Below are 25,951 nucleotides of genomic sequence, written 5' to 3'. Positions count from 1 at the left end.
TCACGGCACCGCCCGGGGTGGCGCCGCGTCCCCTCGGTGCGGCGAGGCCACGCCCGCGAGGGGCGGGGCGCGGTTTCCCGCCCGGCCGTTGGGCGGGAGGCGGCGGGGGTGGGGTCCGAGGGGGGAGCCGGTCCGAGGGGGGAGCCTGCGGCGGTCCCGCTCCCGTCCCCTCCAGGCGGTGCCTCAGTGCGCGAGGTGGCGGCTCCCGGCCGGCAGCCGTGGGCTGTGGGGCTCTGCGCTTCCCGCACCGCCCCGTAACGCCGCACCTGTCTGGTCCCAAACCACGTCCCTAAGCACCACGTCCAACCTTTCCTTGAACACCCCCAGGGACAGTGACTCCACCACCTCCCTGGGCAACCCGTCCCAGTGCCTGACTGCTCTTTCTGAGAAGAAATGTCTCCTCATTTCCAAACTGAACCTCCCCTGGCGCAACTTGAGGCCATTCTCTCTGGTCCTATCGCTAGTTACCTGTGAGAAGAGGCCGACCACCAGCTCCCCACACCTTCCTTTCAGGCAGTTGTAGAGAGCAACGAGGACTCCCCTGAGCCTCCTCTTCTCCAGACTAAACATCCCCAGGTCCCTCAGCCGCTACCCATAGACAGCTCATTACACCCTGTCCCATCGTTCACCTACATGTTCCTCTTCAAAGACTCATCCATAGCAGGCCACTGGGAAAGGAACGGGGTTGTTATGAGGAACCACAGAATCAATCCTTCTGCATTTGAAGGTCTGCACTTGATGTTAGCAACTTTCTTATTCCCCAAAAGGGGAACAGTGTCAGAGGTGGAATACGAGGCAAATAAAATTCACACTTAGCTTAAATGAAGACAGGCTTCTGCCTTATCTTCAGTAACAGACTGGACGACCTGGGCTGGAGACTTTTTTTTTTCTTTTTTCCAACTAGCTTTAATATAGGCCAGTTCCCTGTTGGTTTCACTACTAAGCCTCACATTCACCTCAGCACCAAAGAGATGGTCCAAAGTCCGGAAAAAACAGTTGAGGGTGACAAGACAGCAGAACTATTTCTTTCAGCAGCACTACAGGCTTATGCCTGCTTGAAATGCCTTTAGATGTTGCCTAAAAATCTTGGTTCTCTACCAGTGTGTACATATATTTTTAAAGTATAAAAGTGAGCAAATGAGATTCCATCAGTGAAAACCAACCTCATTTAAAATTTTGAAACTATGCTAGAAGAGAGATTTGATTTGACTGTTGCGAAAGGATCTTGGCACAAGGAGTGAATAATCCAAAATTTCAGTCAAAATATTGCACACAGACAGGCACCAAATGTGAGATCTGATACTAAAATTCCCCAATTTGTACAATTCCTCTGGTTCCTTCAAATTGCTCAGATGGCACAGTAACAGACAACAGTGGGAGTCCATCCCAAGAAAGATTTCAGGAAAGTGCATATTACACGTGAAGGAATTCTAAGAAAAAATGTAGGGTAAGAAGCAGGAATGCTATATTTGGAAAAAAATCAGGATAGATCTAGAACTCCCATTACTACAGTTATGGTAGGAGAGGTTTGATGTAAATGTTGTTTTCCTGGCCAAAATACTGGAAAGAATACCAGGGTATTTTACTGACCCGTGTTTTTTAATATTTAGGACTATACTTGAGAGGTCAACCAGACCACTAAGTAAGACAGGGTTTGAAATGTGTGCAGCTGCTTGAAAGCTCTTTTGTTTATTGCTGAGGTTGAATCAGGTTGAGGATGAGGTTGAGCTCTTTTGTTTATTGCTGAGGAAAAAATGGTGTTAAAATGCTCTGGTTTTAACAGTATGCAGCCAAAAGGAGTTTCATGTTCTTTGTTATTTATGCATCATGGTTTTTTAAAGTTGCTAAAGGCATGAAGGCCTATCAATTTTTATGCTGGCATCATCAAAAGCAGAGGAAAACAAGGTTTTGCCATCTGTTAAAAATTTGCATCCCAGTTCTGACAAACACATTGGACTGCTGCAGGATGGTTGAGCTCCTGATGAAAATGCTGTGGTCTTCTCATTTTAACTCTCATTCAGACCTCTTCCTTCTACAACCTGCACCAGAAAGAGCAAAGAGTCATTAGACCAAAAATCTTAGGTGGTGAAGGTAGTAAAGAAGGAATTTCCTTTCGTACCACAAGGTCAAGGCAGTGGAGAGCTATAAACTGAGGTTATGTTAAATGACAAGTTCGTTGTGTTTATTAGCATGTAGTAAAGATATGCACTTTAATTTCCATTCCAGTAATTGCTTTCAGCTCATTAGGAATTAAATGAATTGAAAAGTGATGAATTAACATTCCATTTTGCATTTCTCTGTAGCATTTGAGAGAAATACAGTTAACAAAATGGGATACATAATAATGTCTGCATGGCTCTAGATAAGGTTTGTTAGGTTCAGCACAGCTGAAAATCTATCTCAGAAGAAGGAAAGTGTCCCATCTTAGAAGGAAGATTAATTACATCTCCAAGGTTTGTATTTTTTGGTGCAGCTGATCTTGTGATGTACTCTGAAAGCATGAGTCAAAGCTAATTCTGACACAAAGCAAATAGAACAGGTTTTGACCTTTCTTAATTTTAATGTGTTCATTTCGCCTGCAGAAACTCTTCATCTATTCTGAGATCAGAAAGAAAGGCACTTTCATAGCCAAACTGGCACTTCCGTTTCATTCATTTTCTTCTCTAATTGGCTTCTCTAGGTTTGAGTGAAACGATGTCCTTTTGAAAGATTTAGGTTTAATTCTGCCTCAAAGGATCTCATAAGGATCATTAACTTTTGGAATTGCACATCTAAATTCACTATTTGAAAAAAAAAAAAAAAAGAAGAGGAAGAAAGAAACACGTTTCCTAGAACAGCCACTAATGCCTCTACATGTTACAGTGTATGTCGTTACGGTGTTACAAATTATTTTACTATAACACATATTTTTCATTCTTGTAACTTTATTAGCTGAATATCTGTGCAGCCTGCTACTCTGGATGAAGTCACAAAATACAATGCATAAACTATTTTGGGCTTTTAACCCGATATGTGATTATAATTTCTTACATAGATTATGAACCACTATATTTTGATGGATTTGTATAACATATTGTAGACACATATTTCAAAGAAAAGCCTGTTCATTTGATATTAACACATTTATTAAAATATTAGTTGCAATGCTTGGAAATAAAAATATTTTGATTGACTGCTGTACGTAGGCTACATTATAATTTACCTAAATTTTCAGCAATAATTTCAGTCTTGATGATTATGTCTGCTCTGGGCACCGTTTTTCATTTTTGAGGCTACAGTTTAAATGATTCATTTCTAGAATGATATTAGGAAAACATTTGAAAAGATGTTAATTGATTTTGTGGAGCAATTGTTTTTTCTCTGATCTTGTATTAAGCACTACAAATTTAGCAGAGGTAGCCTTTTTCTGTTTGCTTGTTTTAAACAAGGCACACTTCTTCTACTGCTCTTGAAGAAAATTTCACATTGAGAAAAATAGCTATCCTATGAAAGTAAAATTAATTCAATAGTTACTAGAAGATTTGCTAAAAATGTGTAGACAGAAGCTCTGGAGATTGGATGGATAGTGCTACCTCCTGTATGCAAGCCTTTTCACCTCTTCCAGTTCTTGAAAAAAATAAAAATAAAAAAATAGCTGAATGATTTTGAATTCTCCCTCTCCATTTTGTGCTCTTAACCATAAGTCAAAGGGCAATAATGTCCTCCAAGTTTTTTTTTTTTTTTACAAAAAGCTTTTACATTTCAGAAGTGACTAAATGAAACTTAACTGAAACATTAAACAACCTTTTCCAGCTCACGCAGACATGGATATTTTCAGTTTGAAAACGGATAACTATAAATAAGTAAAAGAATTACAACAAAGGAGTCCATCAGCTTTCATGGAGGTAAACCTACGAAACTATAATGTTAAAAGCAAACAGATAACACTACCTCAGACCGAAGTATGTTTAGAGTTACAACAAACTACATTCTGAAATGGGTGTTTTTAATAATTTGCTTTGACCAGAAAGACCATAACTAAAACTGTAGTCGTGGAGGTCACTGCCCAAAGAATTAAGGCAATTTGCACTATTTCTTTCTTCTGTCACAGGGAGCTGTTGGAAGTTACCTCACCCACTTCAGCACACGGTTAACTGGGTAAGCAGTAGCAGGCTTCTCTGGCAGGACAGTACTGACTTCAACAACCATCTATGCAATTTACCTCTGATTACAGCCAAAGGCCTGAATTGTTCACGTTACCAAAGACAGAGATGAAAAATACGTTAGACTGAGCTGCGTGCATTTAAAGCATGAGGTCATGGTGAAAGTTAGAAATTAAATACAGTTAATTTTTAGTACATCTGTTAGCTACACCATGTCATTTTAAAAAAAGAGTAGATACAGTCTTTTCATGAACAGCTTGGAATTGTACCTGATTGTTAAACCACCCGTCAATTAAATGAAGCATTCTGAAAAGCTTAATACACAAGCTTTTTGGGTATTTCCCATGTAAATTCTTCTCTCCCAAAGTGCCCATAGCAAGCTGTTTTTTGATAGATTGGCCTCTTCAAATCCAGCTCCCTGAATGAAAAGAAAAAACACGACACTTTACTCCAATGTGTTTTGTGATTTAGACATGTCAGACAGACAATCAGTATTATCCCTAGAATAAAGATGAAAAAAATTAGGCGTTGTTTCCTTGCCCAGTCAATAAGAAGTACATCAGGAAAGGTAGTGAGCTGATGGCTTCGATTCAAAGTGACTACAAACAGTCAGCTTTCTTCAAATTTAACAAAGATAAGGTAATACAGTTCAGCTTTATAAGCACTCCGATGCAGAAACGTTGCTATTGGAATAAAGTTCAGGTATACCTGTGCAAGTATGAATGTATTTTGTGTATTGTGTGTATTGTGAGTCTAATACAGAATATTTTCCAGTGCTACTCCGCTAGATAGACAACGTCGATCTCAAAAAAAGCAGCCAAAGATGATCATCTGGTGGACTGAGTAACTGTGGAGGTTTAAAACTGCTTATGTAGATGCACGGAGTCACTAGAATAGGGCATAGCAATGACTATGGCTGGATAAATAATGAAGATGCAAGTCATGATTCTTGGGTTTTAGTCCGCATCATGTAGCAGATTGCAGCTATGCTAAATGGTTAGTCAAAGGTGTCTACACAGATGTTTCTCTTTATTTCAGGCAAGGCCTGACATTTTCTTCTATTTCTGCTTTCTTCATTTGTTATTATTATGTTTAATTACCTTTGAAAGCACGCTTAAAATAGAAGATTCATATCTTAAGCTGCTAGAGAGAAAACTGGCTGAGGAATAGCAAAGTAAGAAAAGAAACACAAATACTAACAGAATTGTTAATCCATTTTAGATGGTGAAGATATTACACACTCTCACAGTTAAGGGGTCATTTATGGATCTTATGATGAACAGCAGCTAACTCTTGCCTCAAATAATATTTTATGTAATACGATCACATGCTTCAAGAGCCACAACAGTCATTTGTACTTGATTGTAATAAAAAAAACATCAAAATGTGAGTTCCAACTAGATGAAAAATAAAAGAGCATAAAATACTTTGGTGCTTATTTGGTTAGAATTGGTAGCTAGCATCATTTAAAGGACTTTAATGGTTGTGAGGTAAATTTATCGAGGAAGTATTCACTAAAAAATTATCTTGGTTTTGCCTGTTTTCTTCTCTTCTTACTGCCTTCACCACTTCTAGGACTAAGATAATGTACTTTAAAAATGCAGTATTTTTTGTCTCTACCAAATCAAGGAAAGTGTCTGGGAACCTCCACACAAATTATTGATGGCAATGGACTGCCATAATTACAAGGGAAGCGTTTTAATTCTATTAGTAAAATGATAACATGTAGAAAACATTACCTAGCAACTTAAGTTGCTATAATGCTTTGCATTAACTCAGAATACATATATTAAAAAGTTAACAAAGAAACAAAGAAAAACCTCAACTCTACTCTCAGTGTATATGTTCAGAAAACATTCTGAAAAGAACTGCAAAAGGTTGGCCTCACTGGAAAAATATTGATACCACCTGATAGTAAATTGGTATTGAGAAATGGCTCCCTTCTAAGGAAAAAAGAACCCTCGCATTCATTCAGATGTTGGCGTTTTCCCCCTCATAGTCAAATACGATCAAGATTCCTCCAGAATACATAGACTAGAATGATATTAATAGCTCCAGATTGAAAAGAGAAGTGAATCATTAAAAGTGGTTTCCTCAAATAATGAGACATCAAACACACATGTTAGCATTTCAGAACAGATACTTTAAAACCAATATTGCTCAAAGTGACACAGACTCTATGGATGAAGTCAGACTCTTGCTGCTATCTATCTCAGACTTGAGCTCCCATGTCAAATTCTACAGATTTTAATAAGAAGTAAATTCACAGTGTGGCAACTCCCTTAATAGAAAAAAGAGAGAGTGTCTCTCTCCATTAGTTGTATATTTCATGAAACTTGTAAGAAGTCCAGACTGCAAAGTTTGGTGAAAATCAGCCAGGAGATTCAAAACTTTTTCAGGTCTGAGAAAGTGAGACTCTATCATTAGGTCTTAGGATGATGGACTACAGATTTGCAGTAACACCTACCTCCTAAAGCCTCCTACACCTACCTCCTGTAGCCCCTCGCTACAGGAAGGACATGGATGTGCTCGAGCGAGTCCAGAGAAGGGCGACCAAGCTGGTGAGGGGTCTGGAGAACAAGTCTTACGAGGAGCGGCTGAGGGAGCTGGGCTTGTTCAGCCTGAAGAAGAGGAGGCTCAGGGGCGACCTTATCGCTCTCTACAGTTACCTTAAAGGAGGCTGTAGCGAGGTGGGGGTTGGTCTGTTCTCCTACGTGCCTGGTGACAGGACGAGGGGGAATGGGCGAAAGTTGTGACAGGGGAGTTTTAGGTTGGATGTTAAGAAGTACTTCTTTACCGAAAGGGTTATTAAGCATTGGAACGGGCTGCCCAGGGAGGTGGTGGAGTCACCATCCCTGGAGGTCTTTAAAAGACGTTTAGATGTAGAGCTTAGCGATATGGTTTAGTGGAGTACTTAGTGTTAGGTCGGAGGTTGGACTCGATGATCTTGAGGTCTCTTCCAACCTAGAAATCTGTGATACTGTGATACTGTAAAAGTTCACATCCTGAGTTATTTGCAAAAGGACAAAAAGAAGAAAAAAAAAATTAGGGTCAAATTACTGCTGCATGGTATGTAGGTGGGTCACTGCTGATAAGCACAGGAGCTGACTTTGCTTCTCTCCTCCAGCCTTTTTTGCTCTGAGAGAAAATCATGATTCTCATGCTTCTTTAAATATAACAACTATGTCTGTCTAAAACACCTCCTTGCTCAAGTCCAGAAATATTCCAGAAAGGTATATAACTGGGTTGGCTGCCGGAAGCAGCCTGAGTAGTTTTGGATTTTCTTGCTCTCAGTGACTGCGTTGTAGCCTCAATGACTCATACATTTCTGATCACAACTGACTTTTCACTTCAAGACATCTCATCTCATGGAAGGATTTTTCTTTTTTCGTTTTTTTTTTCCTGTTTTTTTAAACACAAGATACTTCAACCTCTTAACGAGGCTTAAGAGAGCATTTAAGAAACTTGTATTCCATTTAAATTAAGTATAGTCGACTTAAACATGCTACATGCTACAACTAGGGAGTGTCTCATTGTTCAGATTTTCTGATGCAGAACAGAGGTTACATTTTGCTCTTTTGAAGAAGCTAGTAACTTAAAAGCGCTGCTTTCTGTTTTGGGCTAATGGTCAACATCCCCAGAAAAGCAACAGCAAACACCATTCTGTCACTACTGTGGTAAGGGAATGCACAGTTTCTGTGCATGAGTAAGAGCAAATTACACCACATAACAACCCACTCGTTTCAAAGGGACCGCTTGTAAAGTGAAGGCACCAGAATCTTGCCGTCGTGTGGCAGCTGACTTACAAGTTGTTGCCACCTAAAGATCGAACGCGGGGAGACCATATTTAACTGAGTACTTCTTTCAGTAAGAGGCAATATTTCTGATGCTCTTCAGATAAATCTGGGATTGGGAGGCTTACACACTGCATCTAATGTTAAATTTTAATTCTACTTAATCAAGCTTGCTACCACCTGACTAACGAACTGCACTATAGCATGCTACCAGGGTTACTGGGAGATATGGCATTATATAATTCGGCAAAGTCTTACTTATTCAGAACATCTTGTGATAAGGCTTATGAATCAGGCTTTGTATGTTCTACTGAGTGCATGGGTCAGGCAACAGCAGAAATGACAGCAGCAATAGACATATGATGAAGGTGACTTCTGTGAGGTTAGCAGCCAGAAACATTAATATTGAACTGTTTTTAAACAGCATTAGGGATAAGATTCCTTTCAGCAAATACTAATAGCACACAAACCTTATGATAGCTCCAAGGCGTAGATCAAAGTTTTTCTGTACAATCTCCAGCAGCTCTTCTTCAGATCTGTCTGAGGTTCCATAATGAAACACTGAGATCGCAAGAGGATGACTCAGACCAATAGCGTATGATAGCTGTGGAAGACACACACATAACTCAGATGCAGTTAAAGAGTCCTTCCTACATTTTGTTTAAGAGAAAGCAAAGATCTATCTTATTTAACAAGGGAAGATCATATGTACTTTTTTCTGTATATAGAAAGCTAGAAAATATGTTTGTGCTGTTTTTCTTTTATGCTAGGAAATCACCTATTTTCTTCATAAAATGTTCAGCTTGGTCAAATATTAGACCTGGGTGACAAGCCTTAAAAGAAAAAGAGGTACCTTCTAAGTGCTCAGATACTGTCATTTTGCATCCTTCGCCATCAGTTAGACTCAAGGACTTCAAGCCCCTGAGACTTCAGGTTCTGAGATCTACAAATATTTTTTTTTGGGGGGGGGGGGGGGAGTGTTTTTGTTTTTTTCCCAGAGGCAAGTAAAAAAAAAAAAAAATGTAGGATGGGACTAAAAAAAAAAAAAAGCTTTAAATCTTCTTAAAGCACTTGTTTTCCCAGAACAACTTTTTGCATGCGCTGTCTTCATCCAATACTTTCATGTACTTTTAAAAACACAATTATCAGAAACACACAAACTAATCCAGGGAGTACTGCCTGCAATTTCATTATATTCAGCTCTATAGCATCTTTCTGATGTCCAAGAATCACATTAGTTTCTTTTCACCTTAGCACAGTACTGTCAAATTCTCTTGAAATCTATTTGCTTTTGTCATTCAGTCCCTTTCCGGAACATAGTCCTCCTGTACCATAGGCTAACACATTCTTCTTTTTTTTTTTTTTTTTTTTAATCAGGATGCATTTATATGAAAATGTGTTTTGCTTGAATGCAACTAAGCAACACAAACCATTTCATTGCAGTTCACAGGTATTCCTCACTGTGTCTGGTTTCTACAGACTTCAGGAAGCAATAGTCCAATGGCTCAGTTCTATCTTCGTACTTCTTAGTAACCCAGAATTGATTTTTGATAGAAACTACCCCAGTAATGCAAATCTTCCCCTTAGATAATTTTGAGTTGTCTAACAGTCTAATGGTAAGTCATTGTAATGGTAAGCCTGTTTTTCATTAAAAAATAGGCTGATAATCCTGTATCATGCTAAATAAAAACTACACTGTATTTGTGATAAAATACAACTAATCAGCCTGCAGTTCCCTTCATTATGCATTTTGCCTTTTTAGTATTAAAAGCTAGTTATTGTGGAAACAAGGTCCATAGCAAAGCCAGCTCAATCATAAGCCTCAATGGAGGCTGGCAGGGTCTTACAATACAGCCACTGCTGAGATGAAAACACATTTATATTTCCACTTGATAGATTTTTCTATGTTAATCTTTAATCCAGCCTTCTACAACTTAAAAGGACCTTTGCTTTTCTGTTCTCATTGTTTTCTCTCTTCCTTTCTTCCCTTTATTGCTAATATCTGACATCTCCGTAGTTTGCTGTTTATGAAATTAATCTTGCCTTGTCTACTACGGTCAAGCTCAGGAACTTAAGGAGGGTCTCTCAGAGTTATGAAATAACAACATTCCCACCTAACTAATGAATTAAGACAGTGATATATGCGTTCAAAAATGCCACTACAAATATGCATACCAAGAAGTCAGAAATTTGTATTCTAACCCCTCAGAAAAAAAAAAAAAAGAAAGAAAGAAAGAAAAAAAAATCAGTAATTTGCTGGACATTGCTATCTGTGCTTGCTGTATTCCCGATCTCCCCTTTCCTTGTCTTACTCAAGACTTTCAGTTTAATCAGATATCAAACACATACACATATAAAGCAAGGGGTCCTGTTCCTAATCGATATGTCTGGGTATTAAATCATTGATTTTAAACAGATTCAGTGGACCTCTTCTCTGCTCCATGGAGAAGGTAAAGAACTCTAAACATACTCCTGCAACAAAGTATCAGCCAGATCACAGCTATGTTTTAATATAGTAATTTGTTATACCAGGTTAAAGCTACAACTTTGCAGCTACTTGGAAGAAGCATGCAGGTATTACCAATTGTCTGGACAAACCTCAATTGTTTAGCATTTACTTTGGATTTGTACTTAATGGTGTAACTGTGTAAGTGTCAATAAAAAAAATTCTTCCATTTCTTAGACTTAATAATCCCCAAAATTCATGCCTGAGGAAGGAACAGCATTTCTTCTGAGCACATAAGACTGATGAAAGTTTTTCTTGTATTAAACTCTTTAAAAAGTCTTATATAACTGAATTTTGCTTTTAGTCATACCTCACACAATAATAGTATATCCGTAACCCACAACAGAGAATTCACAGTAACTTTTGGGTAATTTCAAATACAGCATGAAGTGGTTAAAGCTACAAGCAATGTGAGCATTTAGAAGAGAAGGTGGCACAGCCACATCTAGATACTGCTAACGTAACTGTCTGTAATGTGCAGTGCAACACAAGTTGAAGTGCTGGAAGTGCACGTGTGTGGAGAAGATCACTTGAGTTCCCTGCAATAAAAGCAGCAATGATGTAGTACCCAGAAGCAGGGGTAGCAACAGAGCTGGAGAAAGAATGCTCCTTAGAACACTCCTTGTTTCAGGTACTTCCTGGCCTGTGTCTTTGGCTTCCCTCACAGGGCTCCTTAATACTTTCCCAAGAGGAACATCCTGGAGACCCATTTTAGTATGGGACATGCTCTTCTGAAGCTGGAGTGGGACTGTGATTGTGGCACGTATTCCGAGAGAAAAACTGAAGAGACAGAATTCCTGTTATGGTGTATTACTTTCACAGTTGCCCTTACCTGGATTAATACTCTTTTGCAGAGACCAGCTTTTACCAGAGATTTTGCAACCCAGCGAGCTGCATACGCTGCAGAACGATCGACTTTGGAAGGGTCTTTTCCAGAGAAAGCGCCTCCGCCATGGGCTCCCCAGCCTCCATAGGTATCAACAATGATCTTCCTGCCAGTCAGTCCAGCATCACTCTGCAGGACGAACAATTGAATATTCATGAGACACAACAGCTTATCCAATGCCATGCTAGGTTACTAGGTACAGCTTTATTTTGCATTTGCCAAAGATACAACTCATTGTTCACAGTATCTACTTTCACATACAACTGTGTAATGAATGGTGTGTACATAACTGGAATTATTTTTTCAAGGATGTACTAAACCATCTTTGCTGCAATAACTTTAGAAAACTAATAAGAAAGTGACGTAACTGAAAGTATCACAAAACGTGTGCTCCCTTCAAATCAGCAACGTTGAAATACTCTCTCTGGATTGCTGACCAAGGACTTCACTCAACAACACTTGACAGAGGTGAAGAATTTAGAGAGACAAAAGGCCTTGCTGAACATAAGGCCTTGATCACATAAGACCTAAAAGGTTAACAATCTTCACTTACGTACACATACTAAAGAGGAACCAGTAGCTTCACAGGGCTGCATCTCAGTGCTGTCTAGCGCAAGAGCACTGAAATATTTTAGCTGACTTCATCCAACAGTTCACTGGCATTACAAGGACTGCTTGGTACTTCTTGCTTCTTTCCACCTGCCGACATCCCCTGTGATGGAAACTCACCATTGGCCTCCTTCCACAACTTGATGAGATGATTTAACGTGTTCAACCAGCAAAGAATTACTGCCTTTCTGTGAGATTAGCAGAGCTGGTGACTTCAAGCTGTTAAACAAATTCTAGAGTGTCAAGAAACTCCATCCTAAAACAGCATTAACTGTTTAATTGTATTAACTTAGTTAATACACTAACCTTAAATCTCCAAATAAGTAATATGGGAGTAAAGCTGATATTTATTCCTCAATGAAAGCAGTATCCCTACATCATCCCAGTATGATCATGAGCACACCTTTAACTTTAGTAATTTAATTCCTTACACAAAACCAAAAAGTTTTGTACAACAAACTTTTTACAATTTCATAGCAATGACCTGCTTATTTGTACTGGCATGTGGAAACTGGAATACAAGTCAAATTCTAATGAGTAACAAGGGATTTAGTACATTAAGGGTTCCATTAACTTTTGTGAAACTTTCTGAATGATTTAAATGTAGATGCTTGTTTATTTATATGTAGAAACTCAATTATAGATGTTATTTTATTTTTTTTATTATTATTATTATTATATTTTATTTTTAGTGTGAAAGCAAAGAGATTCTTCCTGTCAGGCACTTTAGCATGTGACCTAAAGGATGACATTCAGTCATTTAATAAGCCTTCTGGGAGCAAGACAAAGATCCAAGAATTTTTATATTTGGCTATCCAAGCAGGTACAGCTTAGTTTAGATGCGAGCTGTCCAGTACTAAAACCAGTAGAAGTGACTGAAGCTTCCTTAAAAATATATATTTTTTTTTATTTAAAGGTATAGCAATGCAAGACAACATTTAGAAACGTGGCAACGTCTGTTCAGGCTTTCTGAATCCAAGCCTGTTTATCCTTTCTTCTTTCAGAGTACCATACCTTAGGACCACCTTCTACAAACTTTTCACTTGGAAGCAGATGATAAATTGTGTGCTTATCAAGATACTTCTCTGGAATGACTTCTTTAACAACTTTCTCCATTAGCTCCTTCTGTATGTGTTGTAGAGGTACGTCTGGGGCATGATGTACTGAAATCACAACTGTGTGTACTCGGATGGGTTCCACTGCTCCATTGCTGTCCTTGTATTCCATAGTGACCTAGAAAAAAAAGAAATCACTGAATATTCAAGGTCAGCAGCACCTCTACAGTACTCTTCTTCAGGTGGAACACCAGTTCGAAAAATAAAAATAAAAAAAAACCTCAAGTTTTTTTTCTAGAGCAAAAAAAACAACAAAAAAAAACCAATGTAAAATAAATGAAGGGAAAGGGGATGAAAATTAATGAATTGTTGCTGATGCTTAGTATCACTGTGGGAAAAGATACAGAAAGTGTTAAAGTACCATCACCAAAAGAGTTAAGTAAAGGATATTACACGTATTTCCACAGAGATACAAAAAATCAGCTGGTATGATACAGAAGCCTATGATTTCTACTGACAGATGCTAAACTCATTCAGTTTGGCATGTTAACATAACTTCAAATAGTAAAGCCAAATTAATTTTTGGAGAACCCTGCTGAAATGAGTAACTGTAGTTTATGATATAGTGGGCTGTATCTTCTGCTACACACTGCATGACTTTTATATACATGCATATATATGGTATTGCTTCATCCCTAATACAGGTTTTCTTGTAGAGTAAGGAGACCTCTACTTTCCTGCTCTTCAAAAATGTTTGGATGCATACACCATGGCAGGCATATTCACGTGTTCTGTGCACTGCTTACAGAAGGAGTGGACACAACCCACGTTGTACTCTAACAGTTGCAGCAGTATAACTCAAAGCAGTTCATTCCCACTAAGGCAACAACAATTAAGAATAAAGCACTGCGCTGCCTTGGGTAGGCATGTATAGATTTCCTTTCCTCCCCTGAAGATTTCACAGCCTGGAAGACAGACGACTTACTGCCTTTGAGACTGCCAAAGTACATCACTCTTACAGTGTGGCACAGTGACTCATCCATTCAGCTCTGTAACATGGCTGTTAGTGGCTCTGACCAGTGATCAAATACAGAATATATAGGGTTTGACACAAGAGCAGGCCTGTTTTAGCTGAGAAACCATGGAACTATCTCAATCCAGGATTCTGGAATACTGATATTTGTGCAGAAAACAAACAAACAAACAACAACAGCAACAGCGACTGCTTGATGACGGCAATTCGTTAATCTTAGTCTCCAGGGGAAAAGAAACAAAATACAGGTGTTATTTTAAAGAAAACGGCAAAGGCACTGACAGAACAGTTTAAACATCCCATGTGTGCTACACACAGATGTACCTTGTGAAATTCACCCCACCTTGAAATATAAAACAGACACCACCATTTTTGGGAAAACAAACAAACAACAACATGAATTCTGGTTTAGCAGCAGACAGGGTAAATGATTTCTGTTGTTACTCACCCTTAAAGTTTGTAAGCTCCTTTTTATGCTTCTACTTTACAAACCTGTGTTTTCCCATCTGGTCTAACCCAGGGCCATGTTCCATTCCGTTCCAGAGCCTTTATCCTTGCAGTAAGCTTGTGTGCGAGAAGGACTGTTAAGGGCATGCATTCCTCGGTTTCATCAGTGGCATAACCAAACATCAAACCCTGCATTGAAAAACAGAGAACTGTATTGAAAAACAGGGGAAAAAAGCCACATATTTCCATGTTCCCTTTCCATTTCTGCACCTGTCTTTACCACACAGTACTTTAAAACCACCCAAGCCTAGAAATAGGCAGCAGTAACATGCGAAGTGAATACAACCAGTCTGAAATAACATTTATACACTTTCATGCACAAGAATCAGAGTTACACCAAGATCTGGTTCCCAAGAGTGACTTCAGCATCCATGAGAATCCACTGCAAAGGCTTAATAGACATAAAGCTCATAAAGATTGCTCGGTCCTCTCCCCATTCATGTCAATTAAAATAATGCTACATATGACGCCTGAGAAGCAGGACGGGGCTACTCTTCGGACTTGAAAGACCAGCACTGCCACCTACTGATAGAAAGGTTACTTGTAGCTCTAACGAGTAAGGCCACTGGATACAAGAAAAGCCACTTTCATGAAGCTACTGATGGCTATGTTACTTTTCTCTCTCTCTCTCTCTCTTTTTTTTTTTTTCTTTTTTTTTTTTTTTGGCATTTCTAGAGGCTGAGAGAGTGCACAGTATTTAGCCATTAATTCTTACAGTTTAATTCGTACAGTGGCTTTTAAGGTTCTGGTCCAACACAAATCTAACTGCTCGTGCATATACTAAATTTGAGTAAGTGCCTGGAATGAAATCCCATTACCTGATCCCCTGCTCCAATGTCATCATCACTCTTGCCATGGGAGACGGCATGCTTGATCTCTTTACACTGTTGTTCTAAGGCCACTAAAACTGTGCAAGTCTTATAGTCCAATCCTAGTGAAGGGAGTTTTGGAAAGTTAGGTCATATATTATTCAAAGTTCAGGAACTGCTAGAGAAGCATTTGGGGAATATCTAGTTATCTTGGCTAAGACTTTAATAACTGTAAGCATTTAACTTTCCTAAACTGTCATGGTTTTGTATTGCTAACAGAAGTAGACAGTATCAACACATTTAACAGTCTCAAGATCTGGGCAAGTAAGAGGTATTAGTTGAAAATTTAACTCTTTAAACTGATGGGTGAAGTGTAGCTGTACAAGCTGCCCCACAAAAGCATTTGTGATGTTGCTTATAATCCTTTTGTAGGTTTAGTCACCCCAAGCACAAGGAGCACTAGTGTCAAGGCTTTTACTGTACAAACCTGCAGATGTAACCATCTTCTGACATTTGAGCAAACACTAGTTCTGCATCAAGGAGCAAGAGGTAGATGGCCCTTCCAATAATAAGTCTTTTATGAACATGCCACCGTAAAATAGCTTCCCCAGTACCAGTTGTGGCACTTAAAAAAGTGTATCAACCTCTGTGGAGTTTCCTTGTAGGTCTGGATACTTATTTCATTTTATTTTCAAGAAGACCATAAAAACAAGACTTTGGCCACATGCAGAACAGATCCAACAATGAGTGCAAGAAGGATCTCACTCACCTTTGGAAGAGTCATCATACCCTATCCTCTTAAGGGTCTCTCTTACAATTTGTTGGTAATCTACTACAGCCTGGGATGTTATCTCTCCACAAAGCAAAATCATTCCAGTTTTTGCTACACACTCTGCAGGGAAAAATATAAAAAATAAATTAAAATATATATGTATACTGCTACTGTCATTACAATTACACAAGAAGATTCTGAAGAAGATTCTATAAACAAATGATTACTTATAGAGGAAACTCAGAAATGTCTTAGTGTAAGCATAGGTGCATATGCAGTTACTCTTCTCTTTAGCTGATACTAACATTAAAATCAGTGCATGAGGGTTCCATCTAATGCAATTATCCTATCTTGATAGTGGCCACCACCTAACATCTATAAGAGCAAGTCAAGTCTATAGTGCTGTGCTCCAAATGTTTCCTGGTCTACACCAATTTCAGCTCAGGGACTTGCTGAAGCTACAGGGACATCATTTATTAACAGATGGCATTACCAATCTGACAGATTTTTGTTACATTAATTCACACAGTTGCTCTTAGCAACCATGAAAACTTTTAGCATCTACAGCATCCTGGAGTGGGAAGCTCCACAACTACATTACAAATTCTGTGCAGAATCATTTCATATTGTTTCAAGCATCCACGCAGTCTTCAAATTTCATGCAATGCCTTCTACATTTTGTGTTAAACCATACTGCATTCAACCACAAAAAAATCACCACATCAATACAATCTACAGCTGTATAGCTCTATTTCATATCCCATTCAATCCCCTGTTTTCTGAACTGAAGAGGTCTAGGCTATTCATTGAAAGACATCGCATGACAATGCTGTTACTATTTCCAGTGCTTTTTACAATCTTGCTATTGCCTTTCTGGGATGGATAAGAGGAACAGACTGCACACAGCATTCACAACAGGCAACCATGAATTTACATACTGGCTTAACTATGTTCTTGGTTCCACTGTCCGTTAGCTTCAGTGCAATCCCTAACACTCAGCATGGGCTTTTACAGCTACTGAGAACTGACTCTTTCCACAGAAATGTGTGTCTGTGACAACCCCTGTGTAATTGTACAATTTCTGTGTGCTTGCAACGAACCTAGCCTTTAATATTTGGGGTTGTATGTGCTCTCTTTCCCCTTGCATAAGCCTACGCTGAATTTCATCCGTCACTTTTACCATCCCGTCATCATCTAACCTGAATAATTTTGTTTTCAAGGTTAAGTATTAGAGGCAGGAATATGTTATAAGATTGTAGAGGTATGGACTGCAGTATCACATAAAGACAATCAAGCTAGCTTTACTTGCCAGTTTAGCTTAGACAATCCACACAAGCTGTTGAAAACAGTGCAGGGCAACCTTTTTTTCTGTTTGCAAGAGGAATTAGTCTATACTGAACTACTGGGCTATATACCAACTCACATTGTATCTCTGAATTACGCTGTGAACACAGCATGGTGGTCTCCAGTGAGAGTCCATAATAGTACAGTAGCCCTAAACATATGCAGTTCATCAAATCCTGGCAGGGATACCGCTACTGCACAAGGTATGCCGATAACATTAGTTTCACACTCAGCCCTGTGCTCCTGCCCTACTTACTTGCGATGTTCTTCCTGCCTGCCTGACTGTAGCAGACCATCTCTGTGTGTGAGGCAGGTATCATTCTGTGATTCCTGTACTGGCAGAAGAGACCCTATATTCCAGGCACAAAGAGAAGGATGACTCCCAGCTTTTCCTGTGTGGTCCCTACCAGCAGGGAAAGCCTTTCCAGAAGAACACAAAGTTATGGAACCGGGGCTTGGAGAGATGGCAAAATAAGGCTCCAGTCATCGCCAATAGTCCCTAGAAACATTCCCAGGCCCATAACAGCCACACAAAGCTTTGACAGTGATGCAAGACTTCATGGCACAAAGACACTTTTTTTAGTATGAGGAGAAGAATGATTCATCTTGCTACCTATGACCACTTCCCATCCTGACTGAAATCTAATGCAACCAAAAGAAAACATGGCTCAGGAACTGCACTACAGCTGCAACACATAACTGAGACCTAGCAACACCCCCATTTGTTCTTCTCAAGAGAAAGTTAACTTACAAGGTTTTGGGCTTTTCATGGGGGGATTGATTTCTTAAATGTTTAAGCCTTCCCAAAAGAATATTTTGAACTCCACTACTAGGTAGAAATTTCCACTTCATTTTCGTACTGTCATGGTTTATAGTTAGCTAATTTTTTCTCTTGACTCTGATTTGCTGAACACACTGGGAAGGATCTCTTATTCCCAAGAAAGTATTTGGCTTGCACTTAACCAGAGAGGAAACAGAATACTGATTTTGCCTTTGGTTTTATGTTACTTGCACACAATATTCTCTTGCATGACTTTACTGCTGTATCTTATGTTGGCAGCACATAGACAGACCAGCTCCCTCTTCCTGCAATGAGGCAGTGCCAGTGTAATAATTAAGAACTTCATATGCAAAACTTGCTGAACATACAAGCCCAAGCAGCAAAGAAAATTCAGAGAACTTCAGATACATTTTTATATTGGTAGATAGAACCTAGTTTCAACATCTCCACAAATTACATTTCATAGTTACATAAAATGTGGTGTTACAGTGACTTAGTACTTGCATAATGCTTTGATTTCTTTTTTTTTTTTTTTTTCAGAAACTTTGAGTGCAGGCCTGAGCAATTAAACAGTTTCACCCAGAGACTGCTTTCTCTTCTCCAAGCTACTTCTACTTCTTTTTTTTTTTTTTAAAGCAAACTGTGCATCTGTTCACCCAACTTATCTTTTCCAGACTTATACATTAATGCTATACTCAAACTTTCTGACTCTAGTCAGCAGTTTTAATATTTTTCTATTCCCACCCCACCCCCCCCAGCAGATCACAGGCATCAGGGATTTACCTATGTAATCATGTCACACTTCAGTCTTCTTTTTGATAAGACTAACTGATCTTGTTTCTCACATCCCTTGTGAAACATTTTTAGTCCTTGTCATTTTTGCAGCATTTCTCTGTTACCAGCTCCAGCTTTTCAGCAGCTTTAGAAGCATAACTGTCTGCAATACTGAAATACATGCTTCACCAAGTCTAAAGTAAACACTAAACCCTCCCCCTACATCTTCCCACTGCTCACATCTATGCCTCAAGGATCAAAAGAGATTTCTTAGGCCAGCTGTCACATTAGATCACAGTATTCCCAAGATGCTGTTGTTCCATATATGGCCTCTATCACTTATTCTATGAAAGAAATGGCTTTGCTCTCAAAGCCCCTTAGAAACATTCCCATTCTGTGTTCATCCCAATCCTAAGAACAAAAAGTTCTTAGCCTGCAGTTTGATCAGAATCACATCCAAATGAACTGGTTCCGTAAAGGCACAGTACATATATATTTAGCACGCATGGATTTTAGTTTTATTAATACATTTTACTCACTATATCAGAAATTGTGTCCTGACATATACATTTCCTCAGTTCTCTTTTTCCTTAATTTTCCTAGATTGCTCATTATCATTAGCCCTGACAACTACACTTTTCCCTGACACCAATGGAGTATTCTCCATACCAATAGTATTCTCCTGACCTATTTTCTACATTTCACCATCTTTAATTTGTACTGAAATGCTGTGTATTTCCTTTTTTTTTCTGTTCATGTTCTGCAGTCTTTCTCCTGTCTTCCCTTACCCTCTGAGTCAGCACACAAGAACTGGCCTCTTGACTGACTATTGAAGTGTTGACTGCCAGCCAACTACTGCAAGAATTTTGGATCACAGGACGTTTTATCAACAGAGATTACTTGTTGTGCTTCATTAATCTGTTTATCTATCTGCATTGAACTTACCACAGGCAACCTTGGCATCTGGATCAATACTGAGATGAGCATCTAGAACAGCATCACTTATCTGATCACACATCTTGTCTAAAAGAAAAAAATAAGAAACACATAACATTTCTTTTTGTGATAAAAACTGAAAAGTGATTTCTTAGTAAAATTTCATTTCCAGTGGCCAAGAGACCTCTGCTTATAGAACATCTGCCAAGAGGCCATTTTAACAATTTAAATTCTGAACATGTCTTAGCCTGTGTTTACAACGCTCCTTGAGTCAATTCTAACCAACATATTACTATCATCATATGCAAGGACCAGCAGCCTACCAGGTCAGGGACAAAGAGAAAGGCCTGCAAAGGCATCCTGAAATATTAATTTTAGAAGAAGACATGTAAGAAATATGTTCTGATGATGTATTTCAGATAAACTCTTTTAGTAGGGCATTTGCATTCCTACCCTCTTTATTGTACTTTTTGTGTGAAGTATCCATTTTTGATCTTCATCTTATAACTGTCAGAGATTTGCTCTTAAACTGGTGTTTATCCCACTGGTAGTTTATCACTGCCTCCAGTGGGGATCTCATGTGTCAACTTTTTTGGATGGGAAGAGGCATTGTTCTCCCTACAAACAGGTGTGTCAGCTTGCAGCCCACTCCTGTCATTATCCACTCTTATCCAACTCATTTGAGTTTAGAAAAGAATCTGCAAACACTGTCTCAGGGTATTGGTCCTTTTATATATATATATATATAAAATAAGGAAAAAAACACTGGAGAAAAAAAAAATAAAACTATTCTGCCTATAGCACCTACTATTTATTTTACTAGTAGGACCTGATAATTTCCTTTTCACTGTGTCAATTGCTCTGTTAAAGTTAGTGAGCAAATTAGAGGACAAATTGAGACTCTTTTTCTCATCTTGGTAACTGAAGCTGGTAAAAGCAATCCATATTACTTTTTCAAAAGTACAGCTTTGAAATGTTGAATACATGCAGAATCAACCTGAGGAATATGCATTAATCTTAGAATCATAGAATCATTAATGTTGGAAAAGACCTCCAAGATCATCTGGTCCAACCATCACCCTATCACCAGTGTCACCCACTAAACCATGTCCCTGAGCACCACGTCCAACCTTTCCTTGAACGCCCCCAGGGACGGTGACTCCACCACCTCCCTGGGCAACTCGTCCCAGTGCCTGACTGCTCTTTCTGAGAAGAAATGTCTCCTCATTTCCAACCTGAACCTCCCCTGGTGCAACTTGAGGCCATTCCCTCTAGTGCTATCGCTAGTTACCTGTGAGAATAGGCTGACCCCCAGCTCCCCATGCCTTCCTTTCAGGTAGCTGTAGAGAGCAATGAGGTCTCCCCTGCGCCTCCTCTTCTCCAGAGTAAACACCCCCAGTGCCCTCAGCCGCTCCTCACAGGATGTCTGTTCCAGGCCCTTTACCAGCTCTGTAGCCCTGCTCTGGACACACTCCAAGGCCTCAATGTCTTTCTTGTACTGAGGGGTCCAAAGCTGAACACTGTACTCGAGGTGCGGCCTCACCAGAGCAGAATACAAAGGGACAGTCACCTCCCTGGTCCTGCTGGCTACACTATTCCTGATACAAGCCAGGATGCCGTTGGCCTTCTTGGCCACCTGGGCACACTGCCGGCTCATGTTCAGGTGAGCATCAATCAGCACCCCTTGATCCTTTTCCTCTGCACAGCTTTCCAGCCACTCTGCCCCAAGCCTGTAGCGCTGCATGGGGTTGTTGTGATAAAAGTGGAGGACCTAGCTCTTAACCATGTTGAACCTCATCCCATTGGCTTCTGCCATCAATCCATCCTGTGCAGGTCCCTCTGCAGGGCCTTCCTACCCTCCAGCAGATCAACACTTCCCCCCCCAACTTGGGGTCATCTGCAAACTTACTGAGGGTGCACTCAATTCCCTCATCCAAATCATCAATAAAGGTGTTAAAGAGGATGGGCCCCAGCATCGACCCCTGGTAACACCACTCGTAACCAGTCACCAGCTGGATTTCACTCCATTCACCACTACTCTCTGGGTCCAGCCATCCTGCCAGTTTTTAACCCAGCAGAGAGTGTACAGCAGACCCAGCAGAGAGTGCACCATTACAACAAAAAATATCCTAAATACATTCAGCCATACAACTACACAGCTGGATCTACAGCATTGTCTGAATCAATAAACCAGGTGCCTTTATTGTTTGCAAGTTTACATAATTATCTATGTAATTATCTATGTTATTGTTGCTCTATTGTTTTGGCTGAGGTTGGACTAGATGATCTTGGAGGTCTCTTCCAACCTAGACGATTCTGTGATTCTGTGTGATTCTGCTCTCTTTTGAGAGTATCATTACACATGCAGGTAAACTAGAGAGCCCAAAGATGAAGTTAATGAAGGAGGAGTGTAACTGAATGTTCACCTTAAACTACTTATTTACTTTTAATCTTCTTTGAAAGAAAACACATAAGAATGAAATTATAAAATAAGAGTTATTCTATACCCCAAAATATCTGTAATTCAATGCAAAGTTTAAGGCTTAAAGTGAAGTTAATATGAGAACTGCAGAGTAGTATAGAATGATGGAAGGGAGCATCACCAGGAATGATGAAGGGTTCATTCAGAAGGGACCTTTAAAGATCACTTCAGAGCTAACCAAAAGTTAATGCATATAATTAAGGACATTATCTTTTTGAACACCGACAGGCATGGGGCTCCAATCACCTTGCTAGGAAGCCTTTTCCAATGTTTGCCCACACTCACAGTACAGAATTTCTTCCTAATGCCCAGTCTGAACTTCCCTGGCACAGCTCCGTGCCGTTCCCTCCTGTCCTGATATGGGTGACCAGGGAGCAGAGACCAGCACCTGCCTCTCTGCTTCCCCTCCTCTGGGAGTCACAGAGAGCCATGGGGTCGTCCCTTGTCCTCCTCTTCTCCAGACTGGACAGCCCAAGTGTCCTCATAGGACATTCATGAGTAAGAAACCACATTTAAACTATTCAGAAACCTGACATTTCACAAAGACCTGTTAAAGGAAGCCATTCATTCAATTAATCACTACAGCTTATGCACATTAGGACAATTACTTTTCATTCAGGAATTTAAAATTTTGGATTTCACAGGCCAGAGCTGGTAACACCCACTGAGCCAGAGTTTAGCTAAAAGTTTGGCCAAATTGACAAAAACTGTCCAAATGGCCAAGGAGCCCACATGAAGGCGTCTTACACCAGCTGCAGGCGCTGCAGGCAGCACCACCATGGCACTGTAGGCTGACTTGTGCCCAGGATGTTTCAGCCCTGCTCCTGCCCCCATGTGCCCAATCCCCTGTCCAGCAGAAGCTCTGGTGGTGACACCTCCTCTGGCCACCCCCATCTCAGGGGTTTCCCTTACTCCTTGCAGAAGGTTTGTGTTTGTTGACAGAGCAGGCTGCACATTCAATTTCCATGACTGCGCTAACAGTTAGTCCTAGTGGCCCATTGATTTTGAACTTACAATTTAGGTCATTTAAATTACATGAGAGACAACTTTAATACCTGTCAATCTGCCAGATAACAAATATATACTTTTCACTTTTTCTCTGAAAAGAGACTTAGCGTGTGTTCAGCTTTCCCACAGATATGCAAAAATGCTATTTCAATTCTCTTAACAAAATGGTACAACTTCCAACATATTTTAAAAGAAAGGAAATGTGAAACATGCTAGCCTGTAATTTTGAACAGATGAACCTTTGTGCCATCAATACCACCTCAAATACAAATTAAAACCAGGCTAAAAGCAAAGAACAGTTCCTAGCCTGTACTGGGCATCCCAGACACAGGACCTTACGCTTGTCCTTGTTAAACTCCGTGCAGTTCTTCCTTGCCGACTCTTCCATCCTGTCCAGATCCCTGTAAGATGGATCTCCCATGCAACATGTCCACCTCACCACCCAGTTTAGTGTTAGCAGCAAACTTGGTAAGGGTGCGTTCAATCTCATTGTCCAGATTATTTGTGAAGATATTGAACAGCATGAGGCCTATCATCGACCCCTGGCAGACCCTACTTGTGAAGGGTTGCCAGCCTGCATGAAAGACATCAATCACCACCCTCTGAGTGTGGTCTGTTAGCCAATTTCCATCTCTCAGATCACATGTCCCATCTATATCTTGCCAGTTTGTCTAGGATGAGACTCCAGGAAACAGTGTTGTGCTGGATTCTCCCAGTCACCTATTTCATTTGGCTTGTAATCGTTTCTAAGTGGACTTGTTCCTTTACTTTCTCAGGATTTGAAGTAAGACTAATGGCCCTGTAGTTTCCTGGATCCTCTGTGGGGCCCCTTTTGTAGATGGGGCCTTTTGTAGATTTGCCCTCTTACCTTACTGAAATTTCTTGCTAGAATGTTTACTTACAGGATCAGAAACATGGTCGGTTATGTATGTTATATTGTACCAGCGCTGACTAAAAACTGACCACAGTTTGATGACACAAGGACATAAGACGAAAGACAGAAACATCATGTGGTCAGAATTTCAGACCCAGAAATTATATTTAAAATCCAGTGTAAAATCAGTAATGCCAAGTTCCAAAGTTTATTAGATGGCAAATATGCCAACTGCCCTGAGTCAAAAGGAGCCCTGAAAGTTGCAAAATGAGTTCATGCCACAGAATCTGATGCTCAAGCAGAAATGGCATAACCTGGAACAACTGATAAGTTTTATTGCCTTCAGCTATTTGCCCCATTACAACATACAGCATAGAGGTTGAAAGCAAACAAGTGTTTTGCAGTGGTTCTAGATGTGATACACTACGTGCTGCAGTGGTTTTGCAGCTCTTGGGCTATTCACTAGGGGCTGGGCAGACAGATGTGACACTATAACTGGTCTCACACTATGCCATTCCCACATAGCAAACTGCAGTCCTGAGACATAGATACACGACAAAAACTCAGCTGCAAATGTTTAGTGTTTGACATCACCCTTATTTTCTTACTATTAGGCTTTTTGTCTTTTATTTTAATATGGAAAGAAGTAATGTTAGTTTTCGCCTTAACATTAAAATGATCCATCTGAAGGTTAAAATAAAAGGAACTGTTGCTACCTTTACTGCACATTTAAATCACTAGTATTTATGTTGACGGTCCAAACTTCCTCCACTCCATCAGCTAACATAGCTTCTAGATGCGCATTTGTCTAAACAAAGCTGTGTGGAAAATAACTGATTTTAATGAACCGCAATTAGAGCTGAAGCATTGTCTTTCAGTCCCAGACGCTGGAAAATAAACTAGTTTTGTACCGCCTACAGCATGTGTAAACTTGCATTAAGGAGAGCAACGTGGCAAAACAGCTATATTTAGTATCTGGAATGCAGCTCTCTAGAAAATCAAAGCTCAATATTCCAAATGTTTCAGAAATTGAGATAAATGATCACCTATGTAAATAAATAAATAAATAATGTTTTCATTGCAGAATTACAAAAGCAATCAATGCACAGTATATGTGGCTGCTCTAAGTCTACTTGTAGAAGATGTCTCCAAACTTCTTCCTCTCAAGCAAAAGTTTAAAGCCCTCTATGCCAGACTATGTCGCATACTAAACAAATAAAACAAATTCTTGCCAAGCAAGCAAAAACACTAATCTGAAATCTATTCAAAGTAATTAATTGGTTCTTCTTTTTCTCCATGAGGGAAGATATTACTGAACTCCCATCAAATAGCATTCTTCAGTGCAAGTTTTAATAAAAGCAAAGCTTCAGTCAGTATTTTGACTTACCAGAATGTCCTTCAGCAACAGATTCTGAGGTAAAAAGAAATCGTTTTTCTTTTTTTGAAGTACGACTTGACATGTCTTAGTATTTTTAGCAAGTCTGCAAATAAGAAAGACCCAAAGCAACTACGGAACAAGCACAGACAGAACGTGAGGTGGAAAGGTTAACGTATCTATGCAAACAGCCGACGTAATTGCTTCCGCATGTTTGTTCCTCAGAAGATTACGGCTGATCTTTGTGGATTTTAAAAAGCATTG

General features: G+C 39.7%; 1 protein-coding gene across 2 annotated transcripts; it reads right to left on the bottom strand.

The window, feature by feature from the left end:
* Nucleotides 1-116: 116 nt before the first annotated feature.
* Nucleotides 117-25,951, bottom strand: LOC308185697 (S-adenosylmethionine synthase-like). 2 transcript variants are annotated; one of them, XM_080574155.1, is made up of 10 exons: nt 25,700-25,951; nt 19,958-20,035; nt 16,111-16,233; nt 15,351-15,463; nt 14,518-14,661; nt 12,952-13,170; nt 11,275-11,457; nt 8,407-8,540; nt 4,412-4,560; nt 117-2,039 (listed from the first exon to the last, which is right to left on the bottom strand). In XM_080574155.1, exons 1-9 carry the CDS (start codon nt 25,770-25,772, stop codon nt 4,458-4,460), a joined length of 1,170 nt encoding a protein of 389 aa, XP_080430281.1. In that variant the 5' UTR covers nt 25,773-25,951; the 3' UTR covers nt 117-2,039; nt 4,412-4,457. The 2 variants fall into 2 exon arrangements, with proteins under 2 accessions (XP_080430281.1, XP_080430280.1); XM_080574154.1 differs by lacking the exon at nt 117-2,039 and having other exon boundaries at nt 2,907-4,560; nt 25,700-25,947.

Source organism: Anser brachyrhynchus (genome assembly GCF_964034855.1).
Source record: "Anser brachyrhynchus genome assembly, chromosome: Z".
In the NCBI taxonomy this organism is placed as follows: Eukaryota; Metazoa; Chordata; class Aves; order Anseriformes; family Anatidae; genus Anser; species Anser brachyrhynchus.
The sequence above is the reverse complement of the archived record's forward strand: the minus strand, read 5'-3'. Positions and strand labels throughout refer to the sequence as shown.